The sequence below is a fragment of the Oryctolagus cuniculus genome, chromosome 14, assembly GCF_051225735.1.
Source record: "Oryctolagus cuniculus isolate XC-2025 breed Fujian yellow rabbit chromosome 14, ASM5122573v1, whole genome shotgun sequence".
Classification (NCBI taxonomy): Eukaryota; Metazoa; Chordata; class Mammalia; order Lagomorpha; family Leporidae; genus Oryctolagus; species Oryctolagus cuniculus.
This window is the reverse complement of record NC_142880.1, coordinates 4,432,308-4,459,412: the sequence shown is the minus strand read 5'-3', so window position 1 is coordinate 4,459,412 and position 27,105 is coordinate 4,432,308. Positions and strand designations below refer to the sequence as shown.

At 52.4% G+C, this 27,105-nt stretch overlaps 1 protein-coding gene across 4 annotated transcripts in view; it reads right to left on the bottom strand.

Moving 5' to 3' along the window:
- The window catches only part of RASGRF2 (Ras protein specific guanine nucleotide releasing factor 2), a 217,825-nt gene that overhangs the window by 162,954 nt on the left and 27,766 nt on the right, over window positions 1-27,105 (bottom strand). The window contains exon 1 of one of the 4 annotated variants that reach the window (XM_008261879.5): window positions 22,481-22,672. The exons of the other annotated variants lie outside the window; for them this stretch is intronic. Within the exon in view, the coding sequence (XP_008260101.4) occupies window positions 22,481-22,486 (6 nt within the window). The 5' untranslated portion in view covers window positions 22,487-22,672. Of the gene's footprint in view, window positions 1-22,480; window positions 22,673-27,105 lie in introns of those variants that run through there. 4 annotated transcript variants of the gene reach the window in all.

Sequence of the window (27,105 nt, the reverse complement as noted above, 5' to 3'; positions counted from 1 at the left end):
TAAAAACACACACAGCTGTTCCACATCACGCTGTGGTCCTAACTTCTTATTACTCTATCTGGACTTCCTGCCTGCATTAGTTCCATTGCCGAGGTGGCCAGGAGCTGCGCAGCACCCAGTGGGTGCCCCTGCACCGTCCCCCCATTCTCCACCCTGCCCTCCGCCTCCTTCTTCCTGTGTGTGTGTGGACGGCTCGGGTGCTGAGCGGGGACTGGGCACACTGGGGGTGTGCTCTGTGTACAAACCCAGGGCAGCATTTCCTTTCCCAATCAGCCAAGCGGGGTGGGGGGTGGGGTTAGGGGGCTGGGGTGGTGAAGGAGTCCTTGGCCCTAAGGAGTCCATGGGGGAGCTTACGCACAGAAAAGAACGGTCTCCCTCGGTGAGAAAGGGAGAGAACCGAAGACAGAATAGAGCTTGAGAGGAAGAGAAAAGAGAGGAGAGGAAGAAAGGAAGTGGAGAACAAGAAGGCAGGCAGGCAGGCAGGCAGGCAGCGAGGGAGGGAGGGAGTTTGTTTAGTCTTGCAAAGAAGCCGCCGACGGGCAGACCCACAGGTAACTTGGTGGGATAGAAGGAACCCACTTCTGCCTCGGCTGAGACCACCAGGACTCCGGGGCCCTCTGCACTCTGCTGCCCCAGCTGCGCTGGCAGGAGCAGCCTCCCAGGCGAGTGCACGTTAGCATGGACTTGGTGTTTGCCTTAGAGCAGCAAGAAACAGCCCTGTGACAGGGTGAGGCGGGGACACCACGCCAGGCTGGTACGGCAGGCGGAGGTGGCAAAATGGAGCTTTATTCAGCCAAGGGCGCCACAAGGGTCCCACCTGGAACGGCCACGCTCCTGGAGACGAGATTTCTGCCCACGGCCACGCTCCTGGAGACGAGATTTCTGCCCATGGACTGCGTGTGCTGAGTCCTCCCCCAGGTACTGCCCTCCACACACCTCAAGCCCAGGAGCTTGCTCGGGGCACCTGCTGTCTTCTCCCAGGTTCCGCCGGCCAAGTGTAACCATGTAGAACACTGACTCCCGGGAGCTGCCCGCTGGGTGCCCATGAGCAGAAGGAGCTGTCAGGAAACCCACTCCCACCAGAGGCAAATCAGAGGGGGCCGTGTGTCTTCCCTCCACAGCTCTAGCCAAGGACAGGAGGACTTTCCTTCATACGACCTGGGGCTGCACACACTCATCACAGGGTAGGACGTCTGGGAGGACAAAGTGAAAGAAGAAAGCCTTAGGGTGGTAGAGTGACTGACCGGACAATACAGCAGGGCTCCTGAGACCTCGCCCGGGGCCTGGGAAGATAGGCTCCCCAGAGCTGCAGGGGAGCAGACAGGGGAGCCTCGAGGCCACGGCCGGCTTCTCCCTGCTGACCCTGCTCCACCCAGGTCCGCACACTCAGTCATCAGCCACTCGGGGGACTCCCCAGGAGACGGTGCCCAGTACACCCCTTGGGTGATGAAACCCACGAATTCCCTGGTGTCCTATACAAAACAGCACTGCATTTGCACACAATCTACGAACTCGTCTCACATACTTCAGTCATCCCTAGGTGACGGACAGCACCCAACAGCACGCCCGTGCTGGGTCAAGAGTAGCTACAACAGTCCGCTGGGAATAACGCCCTATCGAAGACCACGTGAGCAGTACCGACGCAATGATTGCTCTGAGAATCTTCCATCTGTAGTTGGTTCCACCCTGCGCATACAAAACTCTTGGGAATGAACTAAGTTCAATTTCTCCAAGCAAACGAAAAACTTCCAAGTCCTGGAGTTTTCAGCACAATTTTAGCAAAAAAGGAAAACCCTGGTTAAGAGACTTCTCAGGCTACCTGCACCTGCCAGGAGCGACTGAGGCAGCCAGGCCAGGCCGGGAGGTGACCCCAACCCCTCCTCAAGGGCAGAGCCTCACCCTCTGGCCCAGCAGGGGACTGAATACGGGAAACCAGGCAGGAACGCCCAATGGGGAGTACCGAGGCAAGCACCACATTCAACACAACTCGCAACAACTGAGAGGGAAGGAGCCCAAATTCAACAGAGGAGGAAATCCATGGCTTCCAGGGCAACACCCCCAGCACTGCGGGCAACCATCGGAGCCCAAACGCCCAGTCCAGAGGGAGGTACTTCATGAATGCGCCCACTATACCCAGGGCTGCACAGGTGCGCCACAGCAGCCGCTGGGTGGGGACCCCAGCAAAGGCCACCAACAGCCAGGCAGCTCCAAGTCAGAGCACCCCCGAAGGCTAACCCAGGCTCTGGCATAACAACGCTGGGGAGAGTTGTGAGAGGTACATTTTCCATGCCACGAGTGTGTTTCACAAACTCCACTCAACCACATGGAATTAAGCCCTGTCTCTGTACATGCCTACAAATCCTCCACTCTTAGCCACTCATCAGGGTACTGGGTGTGTCGTCTGGCCTCCTTGTAAAATGTACACAGTGCTCCAGGGACCCGGGACTCAGACAGGTCACCAGGGGTATCCAAACTAGCAGCCGCCACCTGGAAGGGATCTTGTGCCCCAGTCTGTCCCACTATAGGAATCACAAAGCACTGAGGAGCTGGGAAGGGAGCAGCAGAATCAGAACACAACAATTGGGGCTGGCACCGTGGCTCACTTGGTTAATCCTCCGCCTGCAGTGCCAGCATCCCATATGGGCGCCGGGTTCTAGTCCCTGTTGCTCCTCTTCCCATCCAGCTCTCTGCTGTGGCCCAGGGGGGCAGTGGAGGATGGCCCAAGTGCTTGGGCCCCTGCACCTGCATGGGAGACCAGGAGGAAGCAACTGGCTCCTGGTTATGGGTCGGTGTAGCTCCAGCCACAGCGGCCATTTGGGGGGTGAACCAATGGAAGGAAGACCTTTCTCTCTGTCTCTCTCTCTCACTGTCTGTAACTCTACCTCTCAAATAAATAAATAAATAAATAAGAACACAACGATGGCCCCACTTATGTCTTAAGCTCTCCCACTCCTGGAATGGCTCCCAGATAAAATACTGCAACAGAGAAATGCTCACCAGCCAGGGATCTGAAGCCCCGGGAACCAGCAGGGCCAGGGAAGCCACCCTGGCCTGCGGGAACTCAGGCGGGTCCTCTCGGCATCGGGGCGAGTTCTCGTGCTCGCATCACCACTCCAGTGGGGACAGATGCCCTGGAGGATAATGCCTGGTCTGCAAGGACTTCCCGTCTGCCCCACACTTTAGCTTCACTTCCATCTCCCATCTGCATTTACTTACTTAGGAGGCAGAGGCACAGACACACGGTGCTGGTTCACTCTCCAGATGCCCACACGGGCTGGGGCTGGACTGACACAAACCCCATCCGGGTCTCCCACATGGGCGGCAGGAACCCAACCACCTGAGCCATCGCAGCTGCCTCCCGCGGTCTGCAGTAGCAGGAAGCTGGAAGCAGGAGCCAGAGCCAGGGATCGGGAATCCAACTCAGGAACACTGGTGTTCTAGACTGCTAGGCAAAATGGCCTCCCCTCATTTACTTCTTTTTAAGCAACACCTACTGTTTCTGTGGTTGTTATCAGGTCCGGTCAGCCTCAGTGCACTGACTGAGCACGCTCATGAGCCCAAGCACTAGCGTCACAGTCTCCTGGGTCAGGAACCTAAGCGTCATCACCATCCCAATGCCCCCGGCCTCTCCTCAACTAAGGGAACCTCCACCCCCAGGGCTCCCAGAGCGAATCCTGCAAACCCTTTCCCCTCACGCCATCTTCATCTCTTTCTTCTTTCAACCGCTGGTTTTCCTTATTTTTCAGTCGCCAATCACATACTCATCCACATAGACAAGCAGCGTGCTGAAATGTCTGCTGTTAAGCCCTGGGGCAGTCAGCAGCCCTTAGCACGGGAGAGAATGCAAGGCGGAAGATGGATCCCCGGAAACTGAGGCAAATTCTTGGGTGCTCATTCCAACAGGGAGCACAGTGAAGCGTGGACCAAGGGCTGAAGTTCAGGTTTAGCCTGTGTCCCCATCATTCCTACCCAAGTCTACAGCAAAGCCATGAACTCATGTGCTCCCACGTGGAGGGAAAATCCACAAAGCCAGGTGCGTGTGTGAGAACTGAACCACAGGAGAGCGAGCTCGGCCTCTCCCTGCAGGCTGGGCCGAGGAGGCATGGCGCGTCAAAGTCGGAGCCTGGCAAGACCTTCCCGGACTCTCCATGGGTGCCTGGACCAGGGATCGCCTCAGTGCCTCAGTGACATTCAGGAAGGGAATCCTGCCCTTGGAAGACAGGACCAGATGCCCTGTCAAATCCCTCAGTACCTGCAACGCAGTTTAGAATCTTATCTTTAAGGTGTGCCATAAAGCATGCACTTAAATAAGCTTTTGGTGTTCAATATCCCAATTCCTACTGCATGACTCCCACCAAAACGGGAATGAAAGAAGACCCGTACCTAAGGAAAGGACTAATTAGTGCTTTTAGGAGGAAAGTCTTTTATGACATGTCTGGTTTACATGGGCAATCAGCAGTTATTCTTAGCAAATTAACACTTGCACTGAGAGTTATAATCAGAGCACAGGGTTCATGATGCCGCAAAAGTGGAAGAATCCTTTAAAACATTGCTTCATTTCTTACATTTGAAGTGTCAACCACTTAATGAATTTAAGTGCAATAATTATTAACACTTAACTTCATGGAGCTGCCTTTGAAGATGGAAGACCTAACGATGATCAAATAATATTCACATGATCCCATAATAATCTGAAATGATGTATGTTCATGAAGCAACAACTAAGTAACACAAGGACTAACTGGTGAGTTTAATATACAAAGGGGTTTTCTAAATCAGTAAGAATAAGCCACATATGCCAATATTCCGGAATGCTGGAAAAGGAACTAGCCACATGACCCCCTAAAAGCTTGCACAAAGACATGCAAGCATGAAAAATATTACTGATAATCAAAGAAGTGTGCATTAGCACACTACTCACTCTTACAAATTATAACTTCTGAAAAACAACCAGTGGTGGGTGCTCAGTTCAGTGATCAACACATCAGTTAAGATGCCCCGACCCACACCAGAGTGCCTGGGTTTGCTACTCAGCTTCAGCCCATGCCTCTGACTCATGGCGACTGCAGAGCCTGGGAGGCAGGCCTGGGGCTCCTGCCAGCCACGTGGGAGACCCAGCTGGGGTGCCCAGTTGCCAGCTTCAGCTCAGCACATTCTTGGTTGCTGTGAGCACCTGCGGAGTGAACGAGCAGACAGGCGCTCCCTCTGTCTCTGTTTCTCTGCCTCTCAAAATAAACAAGAATCTAAGTCATAATACTAAAATGTGGAGTTGGAAAGTGTGGTGTGCTGGTTCAAATAAAAACAGATGTAATCTTCATGACAATAATTAGCTACTTTACCGCAGATTTTAAGACATTCCCATTTCTATATAAGAATCTACCTCAATGAAATAATTAGAAATATACACCAAGGCTTCTGTGCCTGAATGTAGCTTCGCTAATAATAAAAATATCCATGGAGCCCGGCATCGTGGCGCAGTAAGTTAATCCTCTGCCTGCAGCACTGGCATCCATGTGGGGACCGGTTCTAGTCCCGGCTGCTCCTCTTCCCATCCAGTTCTCTGCGATAGCCTGGGAAAGCAGTAGAAGATGGCCCAAGTCCTTGGGCCCCTGCACCTGTGTGGGAGACCCGGAGGAATCCCCTGGCTCCTGGCTTTGGATCGGCACAGCTCCAGCCATTGCGGCCATTTGGGGAGTGAACCAGCAGATCGAAGACCTCTCTCTCACTGTCTCTCCCTCTCACTATCTATAACTCTACTTCTCAAATAAATAAAATCTTGTAAAAAAAAATCCAGCAATAGAGGAAAAGTTCAATAAATTATGGGATATTTAAGCTGTGATACTTTGCATAATTAAATAAATAACCATACTCCCTCAGAATATCTTCAGGAATGCTCCTGTACCGCTTCTTTTCAACAACACATCAGAAAGCAGGCAATAAGCTAGTACATTCTAAGTACTGCCCACCATGGACAGAAAACATCAACTTTACACAGGAATTTAAAGCTGTGTGGGACCAAACGCACCATGAGCAAAGACACACCAGACTGCGAGACGCTATCTGCAGGGCAGTAGCTGTCAGGTGATTAGAACCCACGCCTGCAGCTCTTCAGAATGTGCGGCCCACCAGGACACGGGCAAGGCTGTAAACAGGGGGTTGGCAAACGAGCTGTCCAGGACACAGGGAAAGTTCTCCAGACCTCACAGCATGCCGGGAACTAGAGCACTAATGTAACTGTGACCCATCAAACAAGGCACAATGAAAGCGTCAAGAAATTTTCACTGAACATGGAGGGAAACGGGAGCACTGATAAGGCTTGGGTGTAAGAAGCTTGATAAAAAAAACCTACCATGGAGGCTCATCTGACAGTATCTGTTAAACTTCCAAATGAGGGGCTATCACTGTAGCACGGTGGGTAAAGCTGCTGCCTGCAGTGCCAGCATCCCATGCGGGCATCAGTTCAAGTCCCAGCTGCTCCACTTCTGATCCAATACCCTGCTAATACACCTGGGAAAGCAGTGGAAGATGTCCAGTGTTTGGGCCCCTGCATGCACATGGGAGATCCAGAATAAGCTCCTGGCTCCTGGCTTCAGCCTGGCCCAGCCCTGGCCATTGAGGCCATCTGGGGAGGGAACCATTGGATGGAAAACCTCCCTCCCTCCTTCTCCTCCTCTTTCCCTCTCCCTTGCCCCCACCATAACTCTTTCAAATAAATAAATAAAATCTTTTTTAAAAAGTTTCAAATGAAAGAAGGGGCCATCATTGAAGGATGTACTTTTCTCTGAAGGGAGGAGAGAACTTCCACTTTGCAAATGGCCCTGTCTAAAAATTGACAGAGTTTGTGAACTCAAAAGGCTTCCACAGCCTTGGCAGCTCATGTCAAGAGCCTCGGGTGATCACCAATGTCATAAATAAGAGTGTCAATTGTTAAATCAACAACAGGAGTCACTGTGCACTTGCTCCCCATGCTGGACCTCTGTTCTTAATGAGTTGTACTATGAGAATTAATGGTAAAACTTGTCTTCAACTGTACTTTATACTTTGTATGTCTGTGTGGTTGCAAATAGTTGGAATCTCTCCTTAGTAAAGAGTTGGTCTTCTGTATGTAAAGTCAATTGAAAATGAATCTTTTTTTTTTTAAGATTTATTTGTTTATTTGAAAGTCAGAGTTACACACACAGAGAGAGAGAGAGATCTTCCATCTGCTGGTTCACTCCCCAGATGGCCGCAACAGCTAGAGCTGTGCCGATCCGAAGCCAGGAACCAGGAGCTTCTTCCAGGTCTCCCACGCGGGTGCAAGGGCCCAAGGACTTGGGCCATCTTCTACTGCTTTCCCAGGCCATAGCAGAGAGCTGGATTGGAAGTAGAGCAGCTGGGTCTTGAACCGGTGCCTATATGGGATGTTGGCGCTTCAGGCCAGAGCGTTAACCTGCTGTGCCACAGTGCTGGCCCCGAAAATGAATCTTAATGGAAAATGGAATGGGAGAGGGAGTGGGAGGTGGGATGGGAGTGCGGGTAGGAGGGCGGGATGGGGGGAAGAACTATTACATCCCTAAAAGCGGTACATGTGAAAATTTGTTTGCATCAAATAAAAACCTTCAACAACAACAACAAAAGTTTCAAATGAGTTTCAGGTCCTAGTAATGGCAGAGTAGCTTTCCTCAAACTCACCATCTCAGCAGAGAACAATTATAAATTTAGAACAACATATACAACACAACTATATGTGCACGCATGTTATCTGTAACGTGTGTTATAACATGTTCTATGTTAAAACATGTTATATGCTATAGATAGCATATCATCCATACCATTAGTGGTGTGTTATATATAACATTATCTATAGCACATGTTATATGTCATAGATATCATGAGACACATAGTATGTATAACACATATATAACTATGGGACAACAGAATTTACAGAGGGATTTGGCTGTTGGAAGAGAACTCGATATGAGATTCCTCTGTGGACCACAGGCCACATGGCGGTTCACTCAGCCACCAAGCACAGACCTCCCGGTGCACACTCAGGACAACCCTTGCACTTTTCCTGCATTTTGCACTAACAAAATGAGAGGATTTTCGACTCGTGTGTGCAGATGTGACCACACACAACACCACTCCGCTCTTGTCCATGTGGCAGGACTGGGGGTCGAAACGATGTCAGTAAGTTCTGGGCAACAAGGGCAATGCAACTGACTCTTCCCTCCGATGGAAAAACACACCCAGCATCTGTGTGTATGTAAGGGGCATGCTTGTAACAGGTAAGGAAATATGCAGAGAACACATCCCAGCTGAAGGAAATGACAAGACAGACCCCACCACAGGGTCGCACGCTCCCAGTACGGTCCTAACAGCAGGACACAGTGGGGCAGCCACCCACGTGCCTATCGCAGAGTACACTGAAGTCACCAACAGCACAGTTGCAGGTAGAAAGAACGCAGCAGACCAACGTCTACCAAGAGGAGCAGGACAGGTGACAAAGGCCAGCCAGCGGACACACGGGGCACTGGCACCCTTAATGAAAGAGCATCACTCAACACAAGTGGAAGGACATGTACCCGAACGTCAACGGCCGCTGGTGCAGACTGACTGTTATCTTCATCTCTCATACACTTATACACTTGCCAAGTTAGTCAAACGGACATAGACTTTTCAAAATATTTCCCTATTTATTTATTTGAGAGGCAAAGAGAGACAGAGACAGGGAGAGGAAGCTCCCATCTGCTGGTTCACTGCCCAGATGGTTGCAATGGCCTGGACGAGGCCAAAGTCTGCCAGGGTCTGCTTTGGCAGGAAGCTGGGGTCAGGAGCCAGAGCCGGGACTCAAATGCAGGCACTCCGACTCGGGATGCAGGCCTCCTAACAGCCAGGCTAAAAGCCGGCCCCACAATATGCGCTTTTAAAGACAGAAACACGAACAGTCCTACGTGTGGCGAAGACATGCAGAGCGCTCAGGGCCTATTAGAAACTGTCCTGCTCTAAAACAAACATATGACGCTGCGGCAGAGCAATGTGGAAGACAGGGCTGCTTGGTTTGCATTTCTAAGTAGGGAAATGTACACTGGATTGCTGGAAACGCTGTGTAAATAAGAGGACTGGCGCACATCTGGTGGATGTGCCTGGCTGCTAAGTACCATAGGAGCAGGATTAGGAGGGAGCTTAAACGGGTGCCTGAATGTGAGCTAGTAATGATGGTTTTGCTGGGCCTCTTCCCCACAGAGACTTTTAATATTAAAAATACATTTTCACCTCATTTGCGGATAGCTGAGGGCTCAGAGCTGTCAGACTTGCAGAAGAAAATGACAGTCTCAAATCTCAACAGTCGGAACAGCCAAGAATACTAACCTCCAGTGCCGGAAAGAGAGCCATGAGGCGGCTCCACTAGCTGCTGCTTCTCCAACCCTCTCTGCCCCCCCGAGCTGAAGCGTCTCACACCCCAGGGAGTGTGTTCGTGTGTTCTTAATTTCCCATGCACACTTTCATTCCTCTCCCGGGAATGCCTAACACGATTCAGTGCTGGGCCTCCTGCGTCTGACTGGTTTTTCTATTGTAAAAGCACAAACCAAATCCCATGGCTTTTTATTTACCTGTTAGGAGAGAGCTTATTTTTACTGTCCAAGAAAATAGTACACATATATATAAGTGTATAAAATACAGAAAAACAAAATTAAAGGGGAAATTCACCTTTGTTCCATCATCAACCAAAGAAAGCCGCTGTTAAATTTTGATGCCTATCAATCCCATCTACTTTCTCTTAAGATTTATTTATTTTAATTGAAAGTCAGTTACACACAGAGAGAAGGAGAGGCAGAGAGAGAGAGAGGTCTTCCATTCACTGGTTCACTCCCCAATTGGCCGCAACCACCAGAGCTGTGCCGATCTGAAGCCAGGAGCCAGGAGCTTCTTCCTGGTCTCTGACATGGGTGCAGGGGCCCAAAGACTTGGGCCATCCTCCACTGCCCTCCTGGGCCAAGCAGAGAGCTGGATTGGATGAGGGGCAGCTGGGACTAGAACTGGTGCCCACATGGGATGCCGGCACCGCAGGCGGAAGATTAACCTACTGTGCCACGGTGCCGGCCCCTCAAACCACTTTAATATACTGAGGTCACACCACACACGCGATGTCATCGCAGGGTTTTACAGGCTGTATGATAACCTAAGGATTTCCCATGTGTCTTAAAATGCAATAAGCATTTATAAAGCCTGTGAAACACTGCGTGAAGAACTACAACTTCAATGTCCACTTAAAATGTCCCTGCTTGTTTTGGAAAAATTCCGAAAGTGTTCAACCATTCCTCATAACCTGCTAGAACAGGAAGATGCTTCCTTGACTTCCAGGCTACTGTGTCAGTGCAGATTCTCAGGAGAAGCTGAGGGCACGAACAGCTGGGTGTGACGGGAGCGCCTACTGCAGTTCCCCAGGGACCCCGGCTCCTCCTGTTTCTCAGTGTTGCCGAGATGCTGCCTCTGGCAGCTGTGCCCACTGGCTCCCAAAGAACACTCAGATCACAGAGCCAGCAACTGACTAGCACCCCACCCAGCACCACAACCACTGAGTGGTCCACACCCTACCCAGGAGTGCACCATTAGCCTGGGGGGCCTATTACAGTGTCCATATGAACACATCTAGGCATGAAAATAATGACATTCATGCCCATTTTACAGACGAGGAAACTAGCTCACACAGCCACAGCAGTCCTCCTCCAGGGCACTAAGCTGCCGCCCAAGAGTAAGTGGACTCTCAGTGGTCCACCCACGCTCTGTTCCCTGGTCTCCCTTGTGAATGCATGTGCACCAGCCAACAGGTCATCCGGGTCCAAGACTCAGGACTCTGACATAGAAATCTACTCTGCTGACCCAACCAACCACAAGTGGATGGACCACACAGAGAGGCACAGTTGGACGGGAACCTCAACAGTCACGTATGTCCAGCAAATAAATGTCCACAACCATCAGTCCTGCACAGCTCTCTTCTGCCCAGACGCCACAGTGGTCATCTCTCCCCTCATCTCCGATCTTCCCATCAGCAGCCTAAGACACAGGAAGTACTAGAAAGAGGAAAGGAGGGAGAGAGAGCAAAAAGAAAAATTCACTCAATATTTATCAATTACCTTATTTTTAAGAGCATCATGCCTATATGTGTGTTTCATACACAACACACAGATATTAAAGATATTGTAATTTAAGAGCTAAGTAAGATACTCATATGAGTTAAATAACAGTGCAAGATGTGTCACAGTGCTAAAATAAACTATACGAAAAATGTAGCTGGGGCCGGTGCTGTGGCACAGCAGGTAAAGCCGGTGGCGGCAGTGCTGCATCCCATATGGGTGCCAAGTCAAGTCTTGGCTGCTCCACTTCTGATCCAGCTCTCTGCCATGGCCTGGGAAAGCAGTAGAAGACGGCCCAAGTCCTTGGGCCCCTACACCCACATGGGAGACCTGAAAGAAGCTCCTGGCTCCTGGCTTCGGATTGGCTCAACTCTGGCCATTGTAGCCATCTGGGGAGTGAACCAGCAGATGGAAAGCTGATCTCTCTCTCTCTTTCTCTCTCTCCATGCCTCTGCCTCTCTGTAACTCTGCCTTTCAAATAAATAAATAAACCTTAAAAAAAGAAAGAAAGAAAGATAAATAAATAAACCTAAAAGGAAGAAAGGAAGAAAGAAAAAGAAAGAGAAAAAAGAAAAAAGAAAAAAGAAAAAAGAAAAAGAAAAAAAGAAAGAAAGAAAGAAAGAAAGAAAGAAAGAAAGAAAGAAAGAAAGAAAGAAAGAAAGAAAGAAAGAAAGAAAGAAAGAAAGAAAGAAAGAAAGAAAGAAAGGCCGGTGCTGTGGCTCACTCAGTTAATTCTCCACCTGTGGTGCTGGCATCCCATATGTGCACTGGGTTCTAGTCCTGGTTGCTCCTCTTCCAGTCCAGCTCTCTGCTCTGGCTCAGGAAGGCAGTGGAGGATGGCCCAAGTGCTTGGGCCCTGCATCCGCTTGGGAGACCAGGAGGAAGCACCTGGCTACTGGCTTCACATCAGTGTAGCTCTGGCCATGGCAGCCATTTGGGGGGTGAACCAACAGAAGGAAGACCTTTCTCTCTGTCTCTCTCTCTCTCACTGTCTCACTCTATCTGTCAAATAAATAATTTAAAAAAAGAAATAAAGAAAAATTGTAGCCCTCATTGTTCATTTTTCTCCAGTCATCACACACTGAGAGCTGGTTCTGTGTATCAGACCACGCACCCCGATTCTGGCCCATCAGACAGAGTCTGTTATCGAGGGTGACAGTAAGTGCTATCGGAGTCCAATGCACACGCAGATCAGACGGCTGGGTCCCAGGGCACCGGAGCACCCTACATAAAGGCTGGTGCGGCCCAGGGTGGGCGCAGTGGGAAGACTGGCATCTCTGAGGCAGGGGTCTCTTGGAGCTGGGAAGGTTGGAGCTCTCTCCATGGCCACCACCGCCACTGCCTCCCCACTCCCACCTCACCCTCTGCTCACTTCCTCCCGAACGAGGAGCTGCATCTGCTGCTCATGTTCCGCATTCACTGGGTGAGTCTCCCCTGGGCGGGGTCTCTGCTAGAGAACACACTCTGGCCCACCTCCTCTCTCTAGTGCACATGCTATGAACTGAGGAAGGAAAGTACGCATCGTGGAAAGGCAGCTGATACGAATGGCTAATTTTCTGATGCTAACACCAGCCTCCCTGGGTTGAAGTCCCCGGAACAGCCATGATTAGGCCAGAGGTCCCTGGGCCAGCGGCCTACTCTCTCCCTGCTCCAGTCTTCTCATCACGCAATGTAAGCAACGGTCACACCGACTCCAGAGTGCCCGTGAGGACTGGGTCCACCCTTGCTCGTGAAGCCTTCTGTCCCCGTGGGTCTGCCCCAGCCTCCTCCTGTGCCCACAGGCCTCAGGGGACAGGTGTAGCTCCAGACACGGGGTAACCAGGATGCACCTCTTACACAGAGCCCAAAGCTCAGAGCCCCAGAGGAGAAAATGGGCCCGAACCCCTAAGAGAACAACCCAGGTCTGCCTCATTTATCTGACTTTAAAGAGTTGCAAAAAAATCACTGGAAATAAATAAATGTTCTCCTACAGGCAAGAGTGACATTATTTTCTTGAGCTGGGCGCACGAGATAAGGAAAGGTGTGTCCCAGAGGCCTGGTCTGACAGCCGTACCCCACCCTCTGCAGGAAATCTCCATGTTCTTTCAAACCCGGGATTTCTAAGCTTAAAAAACAAAAAATACCCTAGCATTTATGTATTCTTTCACATTTTCCAGCCATTTAAAAAATTTTCTTGATATTAAAGGCAGAAGGAAAAAAAAAGAAAGAGACAGAGAGAGACTGAAATCTTTCATCCTCTGGTTCCCTCTCTAAATGCCCACAATAGCCAGGACTGGGTCAGGCTAAGCCAGGAGCCAGGAATTCCACCTGGGCCTGCCACAGGGGTGTAGGGACCCCGGCACTTGGGCCATCACCTGCTGCCTCCCCGGATGCACATTAGCAAGAAGCTAGATTGGAAGCAGAGGGAGGACGCAAACCCTGGCACTCTGGTACGGGATGCCAGTGTGCCACGCAGCTTCTAACCACTGCACCACACCACCAACCCTCCAGCCGGATTTTCAAGGACTCCTGCACATAGCACTGAGTGTCATTAAAGCAAGACCAACACTGCATCTCTAATCCCCGTGTGTGGCAGTGCCTAACACATAGTGAGCGTTCATACTGCTGACTGAATAACCACGAAACCACCTCTCCACGACGACAGGGGAAGCTAGGGGCACGAGTCAAAGAAAAGTGAGGGAGCGTATGACCAGCCGACTCCCGCCACAGAAGGTAGCAGTGACATCCCAGGAGACTTGACTGTGGAGCTCCCTCGAGGGCCTCTGCAGATGCACCAGCTCAGGGTCGCGCTGGGAGAGGCCCCGAGAAGGAGTGGACCCTGTCCCCAGGGCCGGAAGCCTGCTGCCCTTCAGAGAGCTCCCTGGGATCCCAAAAGCATTCCTGTAAATTCTCAGGCTGTGGGAAAAGCAGCAACTCGCCAGAGGAAAGCCAAGGCCAGCCTATCTCCCGACACAAGACAGTCTTGGGAGCGAGTTTCCTGGGAAGGCGTGGTCCGTGTGGAGCCACAGTCAGGAATGTTGAATCGATTATGTTATGAATAAATAAGGATTCTGATGTCTCTAAGTCGCTTCAAGTACAGGAGAAGGAAATGGCTTAGTGGATTTTAGCTCATTTACAGCCCCATCTCTGCTGTCCAAACTGACGGCCTTAGGCGGTAACATCCTTGTGGAAACACCTTGACACCTGTGAAACCGCCGTGGCTTCCCCAAAGCCACCAAAACCAAAGGTCTTTCCACTGCCAAAGGCCTTCAGTGAGAAAGAGAAGCTTTCGAGGGAAATCAAGACCCACTGTGGGGCAAACAAAACAGCTTGGACAAGGAAACCCACCCAGGGAGTGAGGCGCCGGCTTGGGAGACCCCGCACAACCCGAAGGTAGGAAATACTCCAAGGTGTCAGCCCACAGGCCTCGGGGTACCACACACTGCAGTCATTCAGTTTCTTAGAGCATTTATCAATTTTCACTAACGAAACACAGCAAATTCAACAAAATAAGCAAGCAATGGGGTCCACGCGTTTCCAGGCCTTGGCGGGGCGGGTGGTCTGTGAAGCGCTCCCCTTCATTCCCTCAAAGCCTTTCACTTGCCCTCGAGGACATTCTCACCCGGGCAGGACGTGAACGTGCCATCCTGCAGTGGGGGAGACCGAGTGACCTCCCCGACACGCGGCAAGTGTCCTCCAGCCCCCGATCCCGCCTCCCTCGGGCTTCCCCACCCGCACCACCAAGGGAAGCACCCCTTCCGTTTCCAGATGGGAAGGGAAAGGGGCTGCAACAGAACCTCTGTCCACTCCCGAGACAGGCAGAGCCACGTCCATGCACAAACTCGGAGCGCTCACAGTGGCCAGACAGTACAGACCCTGCTGATGTCCACTGGCTGAGGCACGGATGGCCGTGGCCGTGGAAAGGGCTATGGGGGCCACTGTGCATGATGAGTGCAGAACCGAAGTCAGCCACAAGGACCGCACGCTGTGTGATGCCACTGACGTGAAACGAGAGAGCAGACAAATCCTACACAAGGCGGCTCGGTGGTTGGCTAAGGCAAGGTCGGAAGGTAACGGGGTGATGGGTGAGGCACAAAGGGTTTCTTTCTTGGGGTAATGAAGACTAACAGCAGTAAACAAGTAGCACTAACGTATCAGCACACAGCACACCTCTGTTTTCAGAAAAGAACAATACCAATGACGTCACCAGCAGCCACACAGACGGCAGCGTCAGCCAGAGCCTCTCCGCCCATCCCATGCCTGCCGCCGTGCATCTGGTTGTGTGATGCAGGCTACAGGTCTCCTGCTTCTGTCCTGGAATGATTAATTTTCTGATGCTAACACCAGCCTCCCTGGGTTCAAGTCCCCGGATGAGGCCAGAGGTCCCTGGGCAAGCTGCCCACTCTCTCCCTGCTTCAGTCTGGTTGGGAACCTGCCCAGAGCCATCACCACGGACGAGACTGTCAGATCAGTCAGTCGTGCACCTGTCACAGAACAAGCCGGACTGGCAGAGAGAGTGCGCACGCTGGGAAGAATGGTGCGTTGTTAAGGCACAGGCAGTAAATGCTGCCGAGCAAGTCCAACCCGGGAACCTGGTACACAGGGACTGCCTCTCATGAGCAAGCCAGGGCGTGCTGCTGCTGGACGGGCAGCCCTGGGGCCTCCAGGCAAGCTTCCATCTGGACCAGCCGCTGCCCAGAGAGGAGGAGGAGGGCAACAGTGCGTGCCCCCTCCTCTCCCACTCAAACCCTGGCCCAGACGGACACCCTAAGTGCAGCAGAGGTCAGCAGCGGGCTTTCTTTTCTCCCCTGGTCAGTGACAGGAAGCTGCTGCCTGTGCTCGGAGGTCAGCAGCAGGCGAGAACTCTGTTCTGGCTGCAGGGCCCAAGCACTCCCGAGAACCACAATGCTCTGGCTGGGATCAGACGCACCTGCCAACACCCACAGGCACGCCAAGCCCCACTCACACTCCCCCACCGGCTCTGGGACAGGCACCCTGCTTCCGGGCAGGGCGGGCACCACCAGTGTGAAGTGAAATGAGCCCTAGGGTCAGAGCCCGATTGTGATGTTCACGGGTAAAGTCCCAGACAGCTCAGGTCGCCAGTCTGGGGACCCCTGCATGGTTCCTGGTCCCTAAATAATGCAAAGTCACCATTCTGTATCTTTGGGGCCTTCGGCTTTTTGTTTTTTAAGAATAAACTTGGGGCCGGTATCAAGGCCCAGAGGGTTAAGCCACAGCCTTTGACCCTGGCATCCCATATGACTGCTGCTTTGAGTCCCAGCCAGTTCACTTCCCATCCAGTTCCCTGCTAATGTGCCTGGGTAAGCAGCAGAGGATGGCCCAAGTGCCCCACACGGGAGACCTGGATGAAGTTCCAGGCTCCTGGCTTCGGCCTGACCCAACCCTGGCAGTTGCAGCCATTGTGGCAAGTGAATCAGATGATGAAAAATCTCAATCTCTCTATTTCTCCCTTTCAAACAAAATAAATCTTAAAAAATGAAAAAAGAATAAACCTTAAAATTCAAACCAACTTACTTTCCCTTTATTATTCCCAAATTGTCTGACTCTTTGCTCCTTTTTTTTTTTTTTTTAAGAGTTAGACAGTGAGAGAGAGAGACAGAGAGAAAGGTCTTCCTTCCGTTGGTTCACCCCCAAAATGGCCGCTGCAGCTGGAACTACACCAATCCAAAGCCAGGAGCCAGGTGCTTCCTCCTGGTCTCCCATGTGGGTGCAGGGCACAAGCACTTGGGCCACCCTCCACTGCCTTCCTGAGCCACAGTAGAGAGCTGGACTGGAAGAGGAGCAACCGGGACAGAATCCGGTGCCCCAATCGGGACTAGAACCTGGGGTGCCAGTGCCATAGGCAGAGGATTAGCCTAGTGAGCCACGGCACCAGCCCCAACTCTTTCCTCTTTGTGATATTAAAAAATAACAATACTGGCCGGCACCGCGGCTCACTAGGCTAATCCTCCGCCTAGCGGCGCCGGCACACCAGGTTCTAGTCCCGGTCGGGGCGCCGGATTCTGTCCCGGTTGCCCCTCTTCCAGGCCAGCCCTCTGCTGTGGCCCGGGAGTGCAGTGGAGGATGGCCCAGGTGCTTGGGCCCTGCACCCCATGGGAGACCAGGAAAAGCACCTGGCTCCTGGCTCCTGCCATCGGATCAGCGCAGCGCGCCGGCCGCGGCGGCCATTGGAGGGTGAACCAACGGCAAAGGAAGACCTTTCTCTCTGTCTCTCTCTCTCACTGTCCACTCTGCCTGTCAAAAAAAAAAAAAAAAAAAAAAAAAAAATAACAATACTGAGACTCCATAGCCACTCTGCTCTGGCAAACAGTCAATTACTCTGCTCAAGTTCATGTCAACTTGATAAAGGAGTTCAAGGCCCTCAGTGACAGCTCTATCAGTCTGAAGACATCCAAAAAAGGCATTTTTCTCCATAAGCTGCCCAATGACCAAAGCCATTCTGCTTGCCAAACCTGTCCAAACAAACACAGTGTCATGCTGGTATCTTACTGTCAGGGAAAATGACAGTCCTCTTGTCAGGTATCCCACTTCACTCTGTCCGAGGAGACGGCTTCATAACAAAGCTTCCAGATCCACTCAACACAGATGATACTCAGCAAGTACAGATGCGTTTTAAAGCCCAGACCAGTACCAAGTGAAGATACAGTACAGGTGTCTTTCCTGTTCTGTTTCTTGCAGAGATGTAAATTCGCCCAGAGTAATCTAGGTCCTTCACTTTAATAGAATGGTCACTTCTCCACAATGACAGAATCCACATCCTCCGAGCCACAGAAAACACTAAGAACAGACAGACTGCCTCTGAGCAAGGTTTACAGTCGTGTCATTTCTTTAATTCACCACTAATCTTTAAAACAATTACCAGATGAGTAGCTTCAGCTCTGGATTCCAATTTCCTACTAATGCAGACCCTGAGAGGCAGTGGTCATGGCCCATGGAACCGGATTTCTGCCTAGCACGGGAGACCTGGATGGAGTTCCCAGCCCTCAACCTCGGTCTGCCCAGCCAAGACTCTTACGGGCATCTGAGGTGTCAACCAGCAGAGGGAACACTGGCACGCTTCTCTCTCTCTTCCTCCTACCCTCCCTCCCTCCCCCTTCCTCCCCCCAGTAGATCAGAGAAACAAATAAATAAAAACTTAAAAAATAAAACAGGTAGAAAAGGAACGACATCCTAATCGGCATCTAGACAGTCTAGTAAATACTTTGATCAAAACACAACACTAAACCTGATATCCAGAACACAGTGCGGGAACAAAAGCAAATAAGTAATTACATGTTCTATCGGGAAGAAAAAAGACGCGAAAATAAGGCTGACAGATTAGGTAACTGCTCCCTCTATAAACGAGAATGGATGTTGATGCTAAAAATGCCATCTTGACTTCCTCCAGCAAAGCAAACCCAGAGGAAGGCAATGTTCTGACATTCATTTCAAAACAGGCTTTTCGCCGAATAAACACAGAACTTAACCAACTAGACTACGGATGCAAAGCCATTTGCTGAAAAACGACAGTGACAACCAAAGTATCGCATTCTCTACACAGATACCACTTCATAGTCAGACCGGTGGATGAAGACATCGCCTAAGGAACCATCTCCACAGTCCCCAGAGGCCACCCTCCTGTCACCGACCACAGGCACAGACGATGACCTTGTTGGAGCAGGTGCACGAGAAGCACCCCACGGAGTGCTGTCCCACACGGAGACCACGCTGGGCAGTCTGCCTACCACGGCGAGAAATGCCTTCCTCCAAGCCCTTACGGGGTCACAACCCTGCAGCAAAGCTCAGCCAAGACACTAGTGAAGTAGATACAAGGCACATACTACTGAGTGTGTGGGCTTTCCAGAGAGAAGAGCACGGTGCCTATCTGTGAGTCAGCTCTCTGGGCCTGAGAACTTCATAGCAGGCCCTTCCAGTGGCCCAAGAGTTGGATCTGTGTTCAAAACAGCACGCTCCCAAGGGAAAAGTGATAGGAACCAAAGGCCCCACGGTGGCAGTGGACTTGAGATGCTCACAGACAAAATGATGAAGTGCAAAAACCACACAGGGATCCCAAATCGTGCACCCGAGTCTGTGGGAACCCAGGGCCTTGGCAGTGAAGCCCAGTGGAGAGTGCAAGGCAGGTACCTCGCAGCCCTAGCCCATCACCAGCCCACAGCACCTCAGCCTTGGGGAAAACTGCCCTCAGGAGTACCCAGTCGTCCCTAAATCTAACAGGACAGAGGGCTGCAGGAAGGCTGCTGTCTGGGAAGGAAAGGGGCAACCCACAAGATCGCCAACACCACCTCCATCGCTCTGCAACGGTGCCCCTTCCCTTCCTCCACCAAGGCTGCACGCACCATGGAGTTGGGGAGACACACGCATCCACTCAACAGCAAATAAGGAAACATAAAGTAACCGAGCCAGCACGGCAGGTGCTAGCTCAGGTGGGCAGCGATTCAACACCCCCAGAACTCAGATTCTCGTTTCTGAAGAACGCAGCTCCAGAGTTAAGGAGGCTCCGAGCAGTAGCAAAGCCGCCAGGCCAGTCACACACAGCCCTCTAAGGACACTGGCCCTGAACGCGGCCTTTCTCTGCCAGCACCCTTGGCCTGCAGAGGCACAGAACACAATAGCGGCAGTGTGCACCCTCAAACTTGCTGTCTCTGGACATCAGCACCACCCCCAGAGCTGGCTGCAGCAGCACTGGCTCAAGTCAGCTGAGCCCGTGATGCTTGGGTGTTTACTGGGGGGAAGCAGTCACAGGCCATTGGCAATGACTTAACGGGAGAGCCTAAGTGACTGAAATTACTGGTTTTAAGTAAATTGTTCAGAAGAGCGAGCAGCATTCTGCTTTTCCATCGAGCACGGAAAGCCAAGGTCAGAGCTCTCAAGCACGGAGTCAGCAGGGCAGGTGGAGTTCGTACAGGGTGGCTCAGTGTCCAGGGCCTTCCTCCAGCCCCCTGTGGCCCCCGCAGCCCCTGCTACAATCCCAGCCACGCCATGCCCAGCTCCTCCAGCCTGGCCGTCCCAGGGGAGCCCACATACATCAAGAACAGAGACGAGCCTCCCCCGTCGTGCCTTTCTGACTTCTGTAGCCACGGCATCTGTGAGCCTAAGAAAATGACGGGTGTTTTCACGCTGCCAGGATTTGGGGCATGGAGAGTGGGTCTGTGCTGTTAGAAAACAACACCCTCTGCTCCTCCCCCCAAGACACGCAGCACTAGCAGTCCATCAGCACACCTAGCAAAGCAAAGCAAAACACAGAAGGCTCCTCTGGAGAGGCACTGAACTGAGAACTGAAGCAGCTGACACGGACACGGATATGTGGCCAAGATACACTTGAAGAGCCCCCTGCACGGTCACCCCAGCTTGAGGACTGTTGCCACTCTGGCTTTGGGGAGTGAGAACTGCGGGGTGGCAAGAAAAGTGCATGGTAGAGACCCCTCTCCCAATGGCTCCACAGCGAAAACCACCCCTACCACATCACCACTCCTGGTTCCCATCTGCAAAGGAACAGGTGAACCAAACTCCATCTCTGGGTAAATCCTGCTGTCTCCTCAAACCCCTTATTCAGTCAAGTTCCCAACAGGAAAGCAGGAGCACCCTTGTGTTAGCATAATTCAGGATCTACTTACACAAGTGTGAGGAAAAACAATAATGCAGTACTGGGGACTTGCAGCAGAGGAATGGTCACCCCTCCAAGCCTGAAGGGCAAAGGGGAGTGGCCACCAGTCTGCCAAGTGCTACCTGAGGGGGGAAGCGGCCTTCAGCAACATCTACCTCCTGGTGGAGGCAGACTGGCTCCTCCTCCTCTCCCACGGGATCCTTTTTGGCTGAACCCCACCAAAAGCCACAGGACAGCCTGCTGACACACCCTACGGGGCAGACAGCAGGTGCAAAGCGGATGTAGGATGGGCACAGACAGGCATGGAAGACAGGCTATGTATCTCTGAGAAAACCCAAAGGCAATAACGAAAACACAGAACAAAGTCACAGGGCGGATGCGAAGCCCGCACAATGTGGCCGCACACAAAGTGAGCCCTCGGAAAGAGAAGTTTAGCCGAACAGACTTCCTGAAATAAAGAAGCCAGGTCACCAGGACCACAGAGAAGTCTAGTCAGAGGGTACCCCGGTGGCAGCAAGGAAGCCTACTTTCAACTTGGGTCTTTCAAAACTCAACCACAGTTGGTCACTTAAGTAGGTACCAATCATAACCCTTACACAGCAGACACTGGGGGAAGAGGAGGGTAGGGCCGGCACCGCGACTCACTAGGCTAATCCTCCACCTGCGGCGCCGGCACACCGGGTTCTAGTCCCGGTCGGGGTGCCGGATTCTGTCCCGGTTGCCCCTCTTCCAGGCCAGCTCTTTGCTGTGGCCAGGGAGTGCAGTGGAGGATGGCCCAAGTCCTTGGGCCCTGCACCCACATGGGAGACCAGGAGAAGTACCTGGCTCCTGCCTTCAGATCAGCACAGTGCGCTGGCCGCAGTGCACTGGCCGCGGCAGCCATTGGAGAGTGAACTAACAGCAAAGGAAGACCTTTCTCTCTGTCTCTCTCTCTCACTGTCCACTCTGCCTGTCAAAAAAAAAAAAAAAAAAAGGAAGGAAGGAAGGAAGGAAGGAAGGAAGGAAGGAAGGAAGGAAGGAAGGAAGGAAGGAAGGAAAAAAAGAGAAATATGCAAGGATCACGAGGAGCTGTGGAACTGGGAAGTGGGAGCCCCGTGGAGGGCCCTTCAGCCCTGCCTGAGCACCCGACAGAACAGCTCAGTGAACACGGTGCTGGCTGCGCCCAGCCCTCCTCCAGCGCCTGTCCTGTGTCCCCCTGTCCCTTTCTTCCCCCCACTTTAAAGACTAGGCTTGGGGACGGGGGAGGGGCATGGAGCCTAGCATCTGTGTGCCCCCTCAGAGTGCTCGGCTCTGGTTTCCGTCTCCTCTTCCCGACTCCCCCTTCCTCCAGTGCAGGCCCGGGGGCAGCAGTAATGGCTCATGTAGTTGGGTCCCTGCCACCCATGTTGGAGCCCTGGACCAAGTTCCTCGCTGGTGGATTCGGCCACAGCCCGGCCTCAGCCACTGCAGCCATCGGGGAGTGAACCAGCAGACGGAGAAAGAGAAGTAGCAATCGAAGACGCAGCTGTCGCCAAGGGAGCAAAGCCTTGACGACATCCAAGGGGACCCCTCCGGTCTATGCTTTGGTCTCGCTTTTGCACAAACGTCAGAACCTGCTGCACCTGTAACGGAACCCTGAACCTGCGGCAGTCAGCGAATCCGGCTTCCACCTGCTGGCCTGCATCAACGCACCAAGAGCGACACACGGCGTCGGGCCCAGGAAGAACACAGTATTATTATTATTATTATTATTATTATTAATTATTACAGAACACGTCACCGTCATAACACCAGTGCTCTCTCGTGCTGGATTTCCCTACACCAGCTCCTTGTGACTGTCGTCATGGCACGAGAGGCCTCTTCTCGCACGGGCCTCAGGCAAAAGCATGGAGGGCACCCGTGCCCGCGAGCGCCGCCAGAGCCGCCAGGCCTCTCCACCGCCTCCAAGATGGCAGGGCCGGCGGGCGCCCGGCGCCCAGTGATGACGCCACACACTGACGTCATCCGCAGCCGGCGGGAAGGCCTCCCTGGGAAAGCAGGCTCGGGTGCTACACGCCTGTTTATGGAAACGCATGCGCAGAAAGCGGGCTGCGTTCCTAAACAGGCCTCTCAAAGTTTATTTTCGTCTCGTTGAGGGTGTTTTAACTCGGTTAAGTGCCGAGTGAGTCCTGTAGCGCTGAAGTCTTCATTGGACGCTAATTTTTATCCCGTGCCTCAAGCTTTTAGAAGCTTGCTGACGTCACTCTTGCTGACGTCACTCGACCACACAGCACAACAACAAAACAAATGAAGTTTTAACAGCAGAGGTCTAACTTAACTGTTCTGAAACTTACAGGAGAGAAATGCAAGCGCATAAAAAATTACCAAACACACCAAACGGCCCGATCCCCACTCCTGAAAGCTATACCTTATGTGGTTATTTCATACAGAGAATACTCTGTGAGCCCAAGAACCGCGATTCTGTGCCTCCGCAAGGTGCTGGTTCAAGAGAAAGTACGGAATCAAGAATAAACATTTAAGGCTCAAAGGTGAGAAACAGAGGCACCAACAATGGTGACGTAAGCGAAACCACACTGTGGAGGCAGAGAGGAGGTGGGGAGTGGGAGGGATGGAATGGGCAAAACGGGGGCTCTCACGGCACGGCACAGCCGAGGTTTGGCTGTTAACTGAAGGTCCCAGAAGACCCAGCCCGTGAGGCGCTGTTGGCTGTGAGGAGAGGGCTCAGCAGTGAGGGGGAGTGGAGTAGACCCATCTTCACCTCCAGACCCTCCAGATCACTTTTACCACGTGCAGATTCTTGGATAAATAGAACCTTCTACCCAAGTCACGTCTAAAAGTGTAAATACCACAACAGGTATATGCCACTCCATTTGTATGAAATCCTAACCAGAGCAAAAAGATCAGGCGAGAGCTAGCCCAGAGTAGAGCCAGGAGTGAGGGAGGGGACCGGAAAGGAGACCAAGGAACATCTGCGGGGAGTGGAGAAATGTGCTGTACTTCGGTTGTGGTGGTGACGGCACAGCGGCATACACGTGCATGCCATTTCCTGGAAATGCATACGGGAAATAGACTCGTTTTGCTGCATGGAGGCTATACCCCAGTTCAACATCTTGAAAAAAAGCACACCGATTGCTTGAGAAGCCGAGGGGAAATGCAGTGTTCTTCTCTCCAAAGGGGAGGGGCCCGTGCTGGATTTCAAGCACAGTGAATCCTGTTGTCGCTGTCACGGCAATGAACAGCAGCTAAGAGGGTCATTCCCAGCCACAGAGGCTGTCACGTGGGACATCTTATCATGCATCTGCAAGATTCGTGGCTTAGGAAATGGGGGTTTCTCCAACACCACAAAGATGGACACCTCAGGTTTCCTTTTTGTCCCACAGTCTCAAAGTGGCTCTTGCACAGATTTTGTTGGGACAAAGACCACAACAACTGGAAGGAACCTATCAAAGTGCAGCACTCCCATTCGACGGCTCCAGCCTTGACCCATGGCCTTCGTCTCAAGGCACCCCCTGCTGCCCAGCAGCCCCTTACCCCGTGGACTCCGGCAGAGATGAGCCTGGGGCTCCCACCGTAAGCCGCAGAGATGCAGCCCTCGGGAACCATCAGGAAGTCAGAATTTCCCCACCTGGAGGAATGCTCAAAGCAATGGGTCAGGAACACGAAGTTTGGGAAGGTGCTGATGACTTCCAGGGCCTCGGTGCCCCTCACCCTCTTCACCCCACTGCTGCCCTGGAGGCTGAGGAGGTGGGAGCCCTCTGGCTGCGACAGGCTGTGTCCCAAGGGGGCTACCAGGAGATGACCGGCGGAGGGAGAGGAGCTCCAGTGCCACTCCACACCAGGGTCCTTGCACCCTCCCTAGCTCTTGTCACACTGAGAGCTCCAACAGCCACTCCCTCTCCCTCCACTCTTGCCCTGGTGACACCTTTATGAGCAGTGAGAGTCCCACGCTGACCTTGTTGGAGAATGTCAGCTCGCACCTGCCAAGGCCCTGGCGACCACAGAGGACGTCAGGGGACAACTGACGACTGTCTACTAAGGAAAGCATGCATTTTCCATGGAGGAGTTTGAAACCCTTCTTTATCTGAGCTGTTGCCCAGTTGTAAGATATTGCAAAACACAGCTTGGAAGAGATGACAATTCCCACGGAGAACCATGTGACAGCCCGGGGCCTGTCCATCCCGAGAGATGTGGTCACCGGAGGCTGCCTCCTCACCTGGGGCCCAGGGGCAGGCATACTGAATGATGACCTTGTGATCACCAGCCTGTTGAATGCTCAACCCCACTCCCCCCAGGAACGGCGCTGAGGAATCACGCTCTCTGCACACAATTCTCCCATTACTGGCTGTTGCTGTCAGGTCTCAGCACAGGAAAACGGAGCCACCCTGAGCTCTGGGACACCGTGAGTCCTGTCACAGCTCCAGGAGTCTGGAAGCTCCCAGCTGGATCCGCAGTGGCTCACCTCTCACGAGCAAGCAGCAGGTTCTGAAAAGGTGCCATGTGTGGGCCGTACGCCAGCTACCTTCCCCGTGTGTTGTGTTTTATTTTTTAGTCTTTGTGGGTGTCTCTTTGTGGGCTGTGTCAACTCCTCTTAAAATGAGGCAGAGATGGAGCTAATTCAGTACAGATCTTAAAAAAAAGGCTGAGAATGGTGACATGAAACTTCAGCTACACTTTAAATGTCAGTAAAACCACCAGCAGGGCCAGGAAACCGGAGTAGCATTTAACACACTGCTTGGGACACCGGCATCCCACCTCGAAGTACCTGGTTCAAGTCCTGGCTCCGCCCTGACTCCAGCTTCCTGCTCACACACTAGGAGGCAGCAGGTGATGGCCCAAGTAGTCGAGTCACTGCCGCCAATGGGAGACACCTGGCTGGAGTTTCAGGATGCTGACTTCCAGCCTGACTCAGCCCGGGCTGCTGTGGGCATCTGGGGAGTGAACCAACGGATGGAAGATCCTGACATTTCTCTCTCTCTCTCCCTCCCCCACCCCCTGCCTGTCTCTGTCTCTGTCAAATAAAATGCAAAGCAAGCAAATAAAACTTAAACTTAAAACCATACGCCAGCCAGAACGACGGCCTCCCCAGTTACTCTGATGCTTGTACTAGACCCATTTCCTTCCTGGACCACACTCGCTTTTCACTCTGTTAATCAGAAACAAAAAGCAGCAGAACTAGACCACACTCGGCATACCGCAGACCTGCGGAAGCTCACGCGGGCACCTGTGGATGTCACATGTCCACGTGTGCACCTGCAGGTGGATGTCATGTGTCCACGCAGGCACCTGCAGGTGGATGTCACTCATGTCCCTGGGCGGGGCTCAGCCGCCTCCTGCAGAATTCACATCCATATTGTCAGCTGGGTTACAAGTCACCTTCGCTGGCAACAGACCTGTGTGATGTGCAGGTGCTCAGGACATGTCTGCAAACTGTGAACATGCAGACAGAGCTGAAAGAAGAAGTCACTGCATGATAAAAGCGCTGAATGTTTGTCCTGTATGATCTTGGACACACAGCAACTGTTTAGAAAAATGCTAGTGTGTGTCCATCTGCATCTCAGTGATAGCAAACAAAACAGGCCCACCAGACAAGGCGCTGCTCACAAAATACAACAAAAATGAAAAGGAGTGTGAGAGGTTGGACTCAGGAAAAACTGGGAAACGGCGGGAAAGGCCAGGGTCCCACAGAGACAGAGAAGGTTGCAGGAGTCTTCTGGGGCTTTCTGGAAACAGGAGGCCTCACGCCCTGCCAGGTGAGCTGTCGAGCTCTGTAAGGTTTGAGAGGCCTTGCTCTTAGGAGCCTGAAGATGAGATATTCTGACAGTGAACACAGAAACTAAGAAGAAGGGCTGGTGCTGTGGCCTAGGAGGTAACCTGGGGCGCCGGCATCCCATATGGGCATTGGTTCGAGTCCCAGCTGCTCCACTTCTGATCCAGCTCCTTGCTGATGGCCTTGGAAAGCTGTGCAGGATGGCCCAAGTGCTTGGGCCCCAGTACCCACGTGGGAGACCTAGAGGAAGCTCCTGGCTCCTGGCTTCAGCCCAGCCCAGCCCTGGCCTTTGCAGCTATTTGGGGGAGTGAACCAGTGGATGAAAGATCTCTCTCTCTCTGTCTCTCTCTCTGTCTCTAACATTGTCTTTCCAATAAATAAATAAATCCAAAGAAGAAGAAGAAGAAGAAGAAGAAGAAGAAGAAGAAGAAGAAGAAGAAAGCAAGCTAAGAGCTGAGAGACACAAGGGGCCTGGACATCTATAGCAAAGCACAAATGCATCTGAGCCAATCCTAAGGGCAAACGCTCTCCTGCAGGAGCGCAACTTAGAACTCCAGTGAACTCCAGTTACCAGGCGCCGGTGGCCCACAAAAGCTCAACCACCAGCCTGAGCTCCTGCGGTTCACCACGTTAGACCC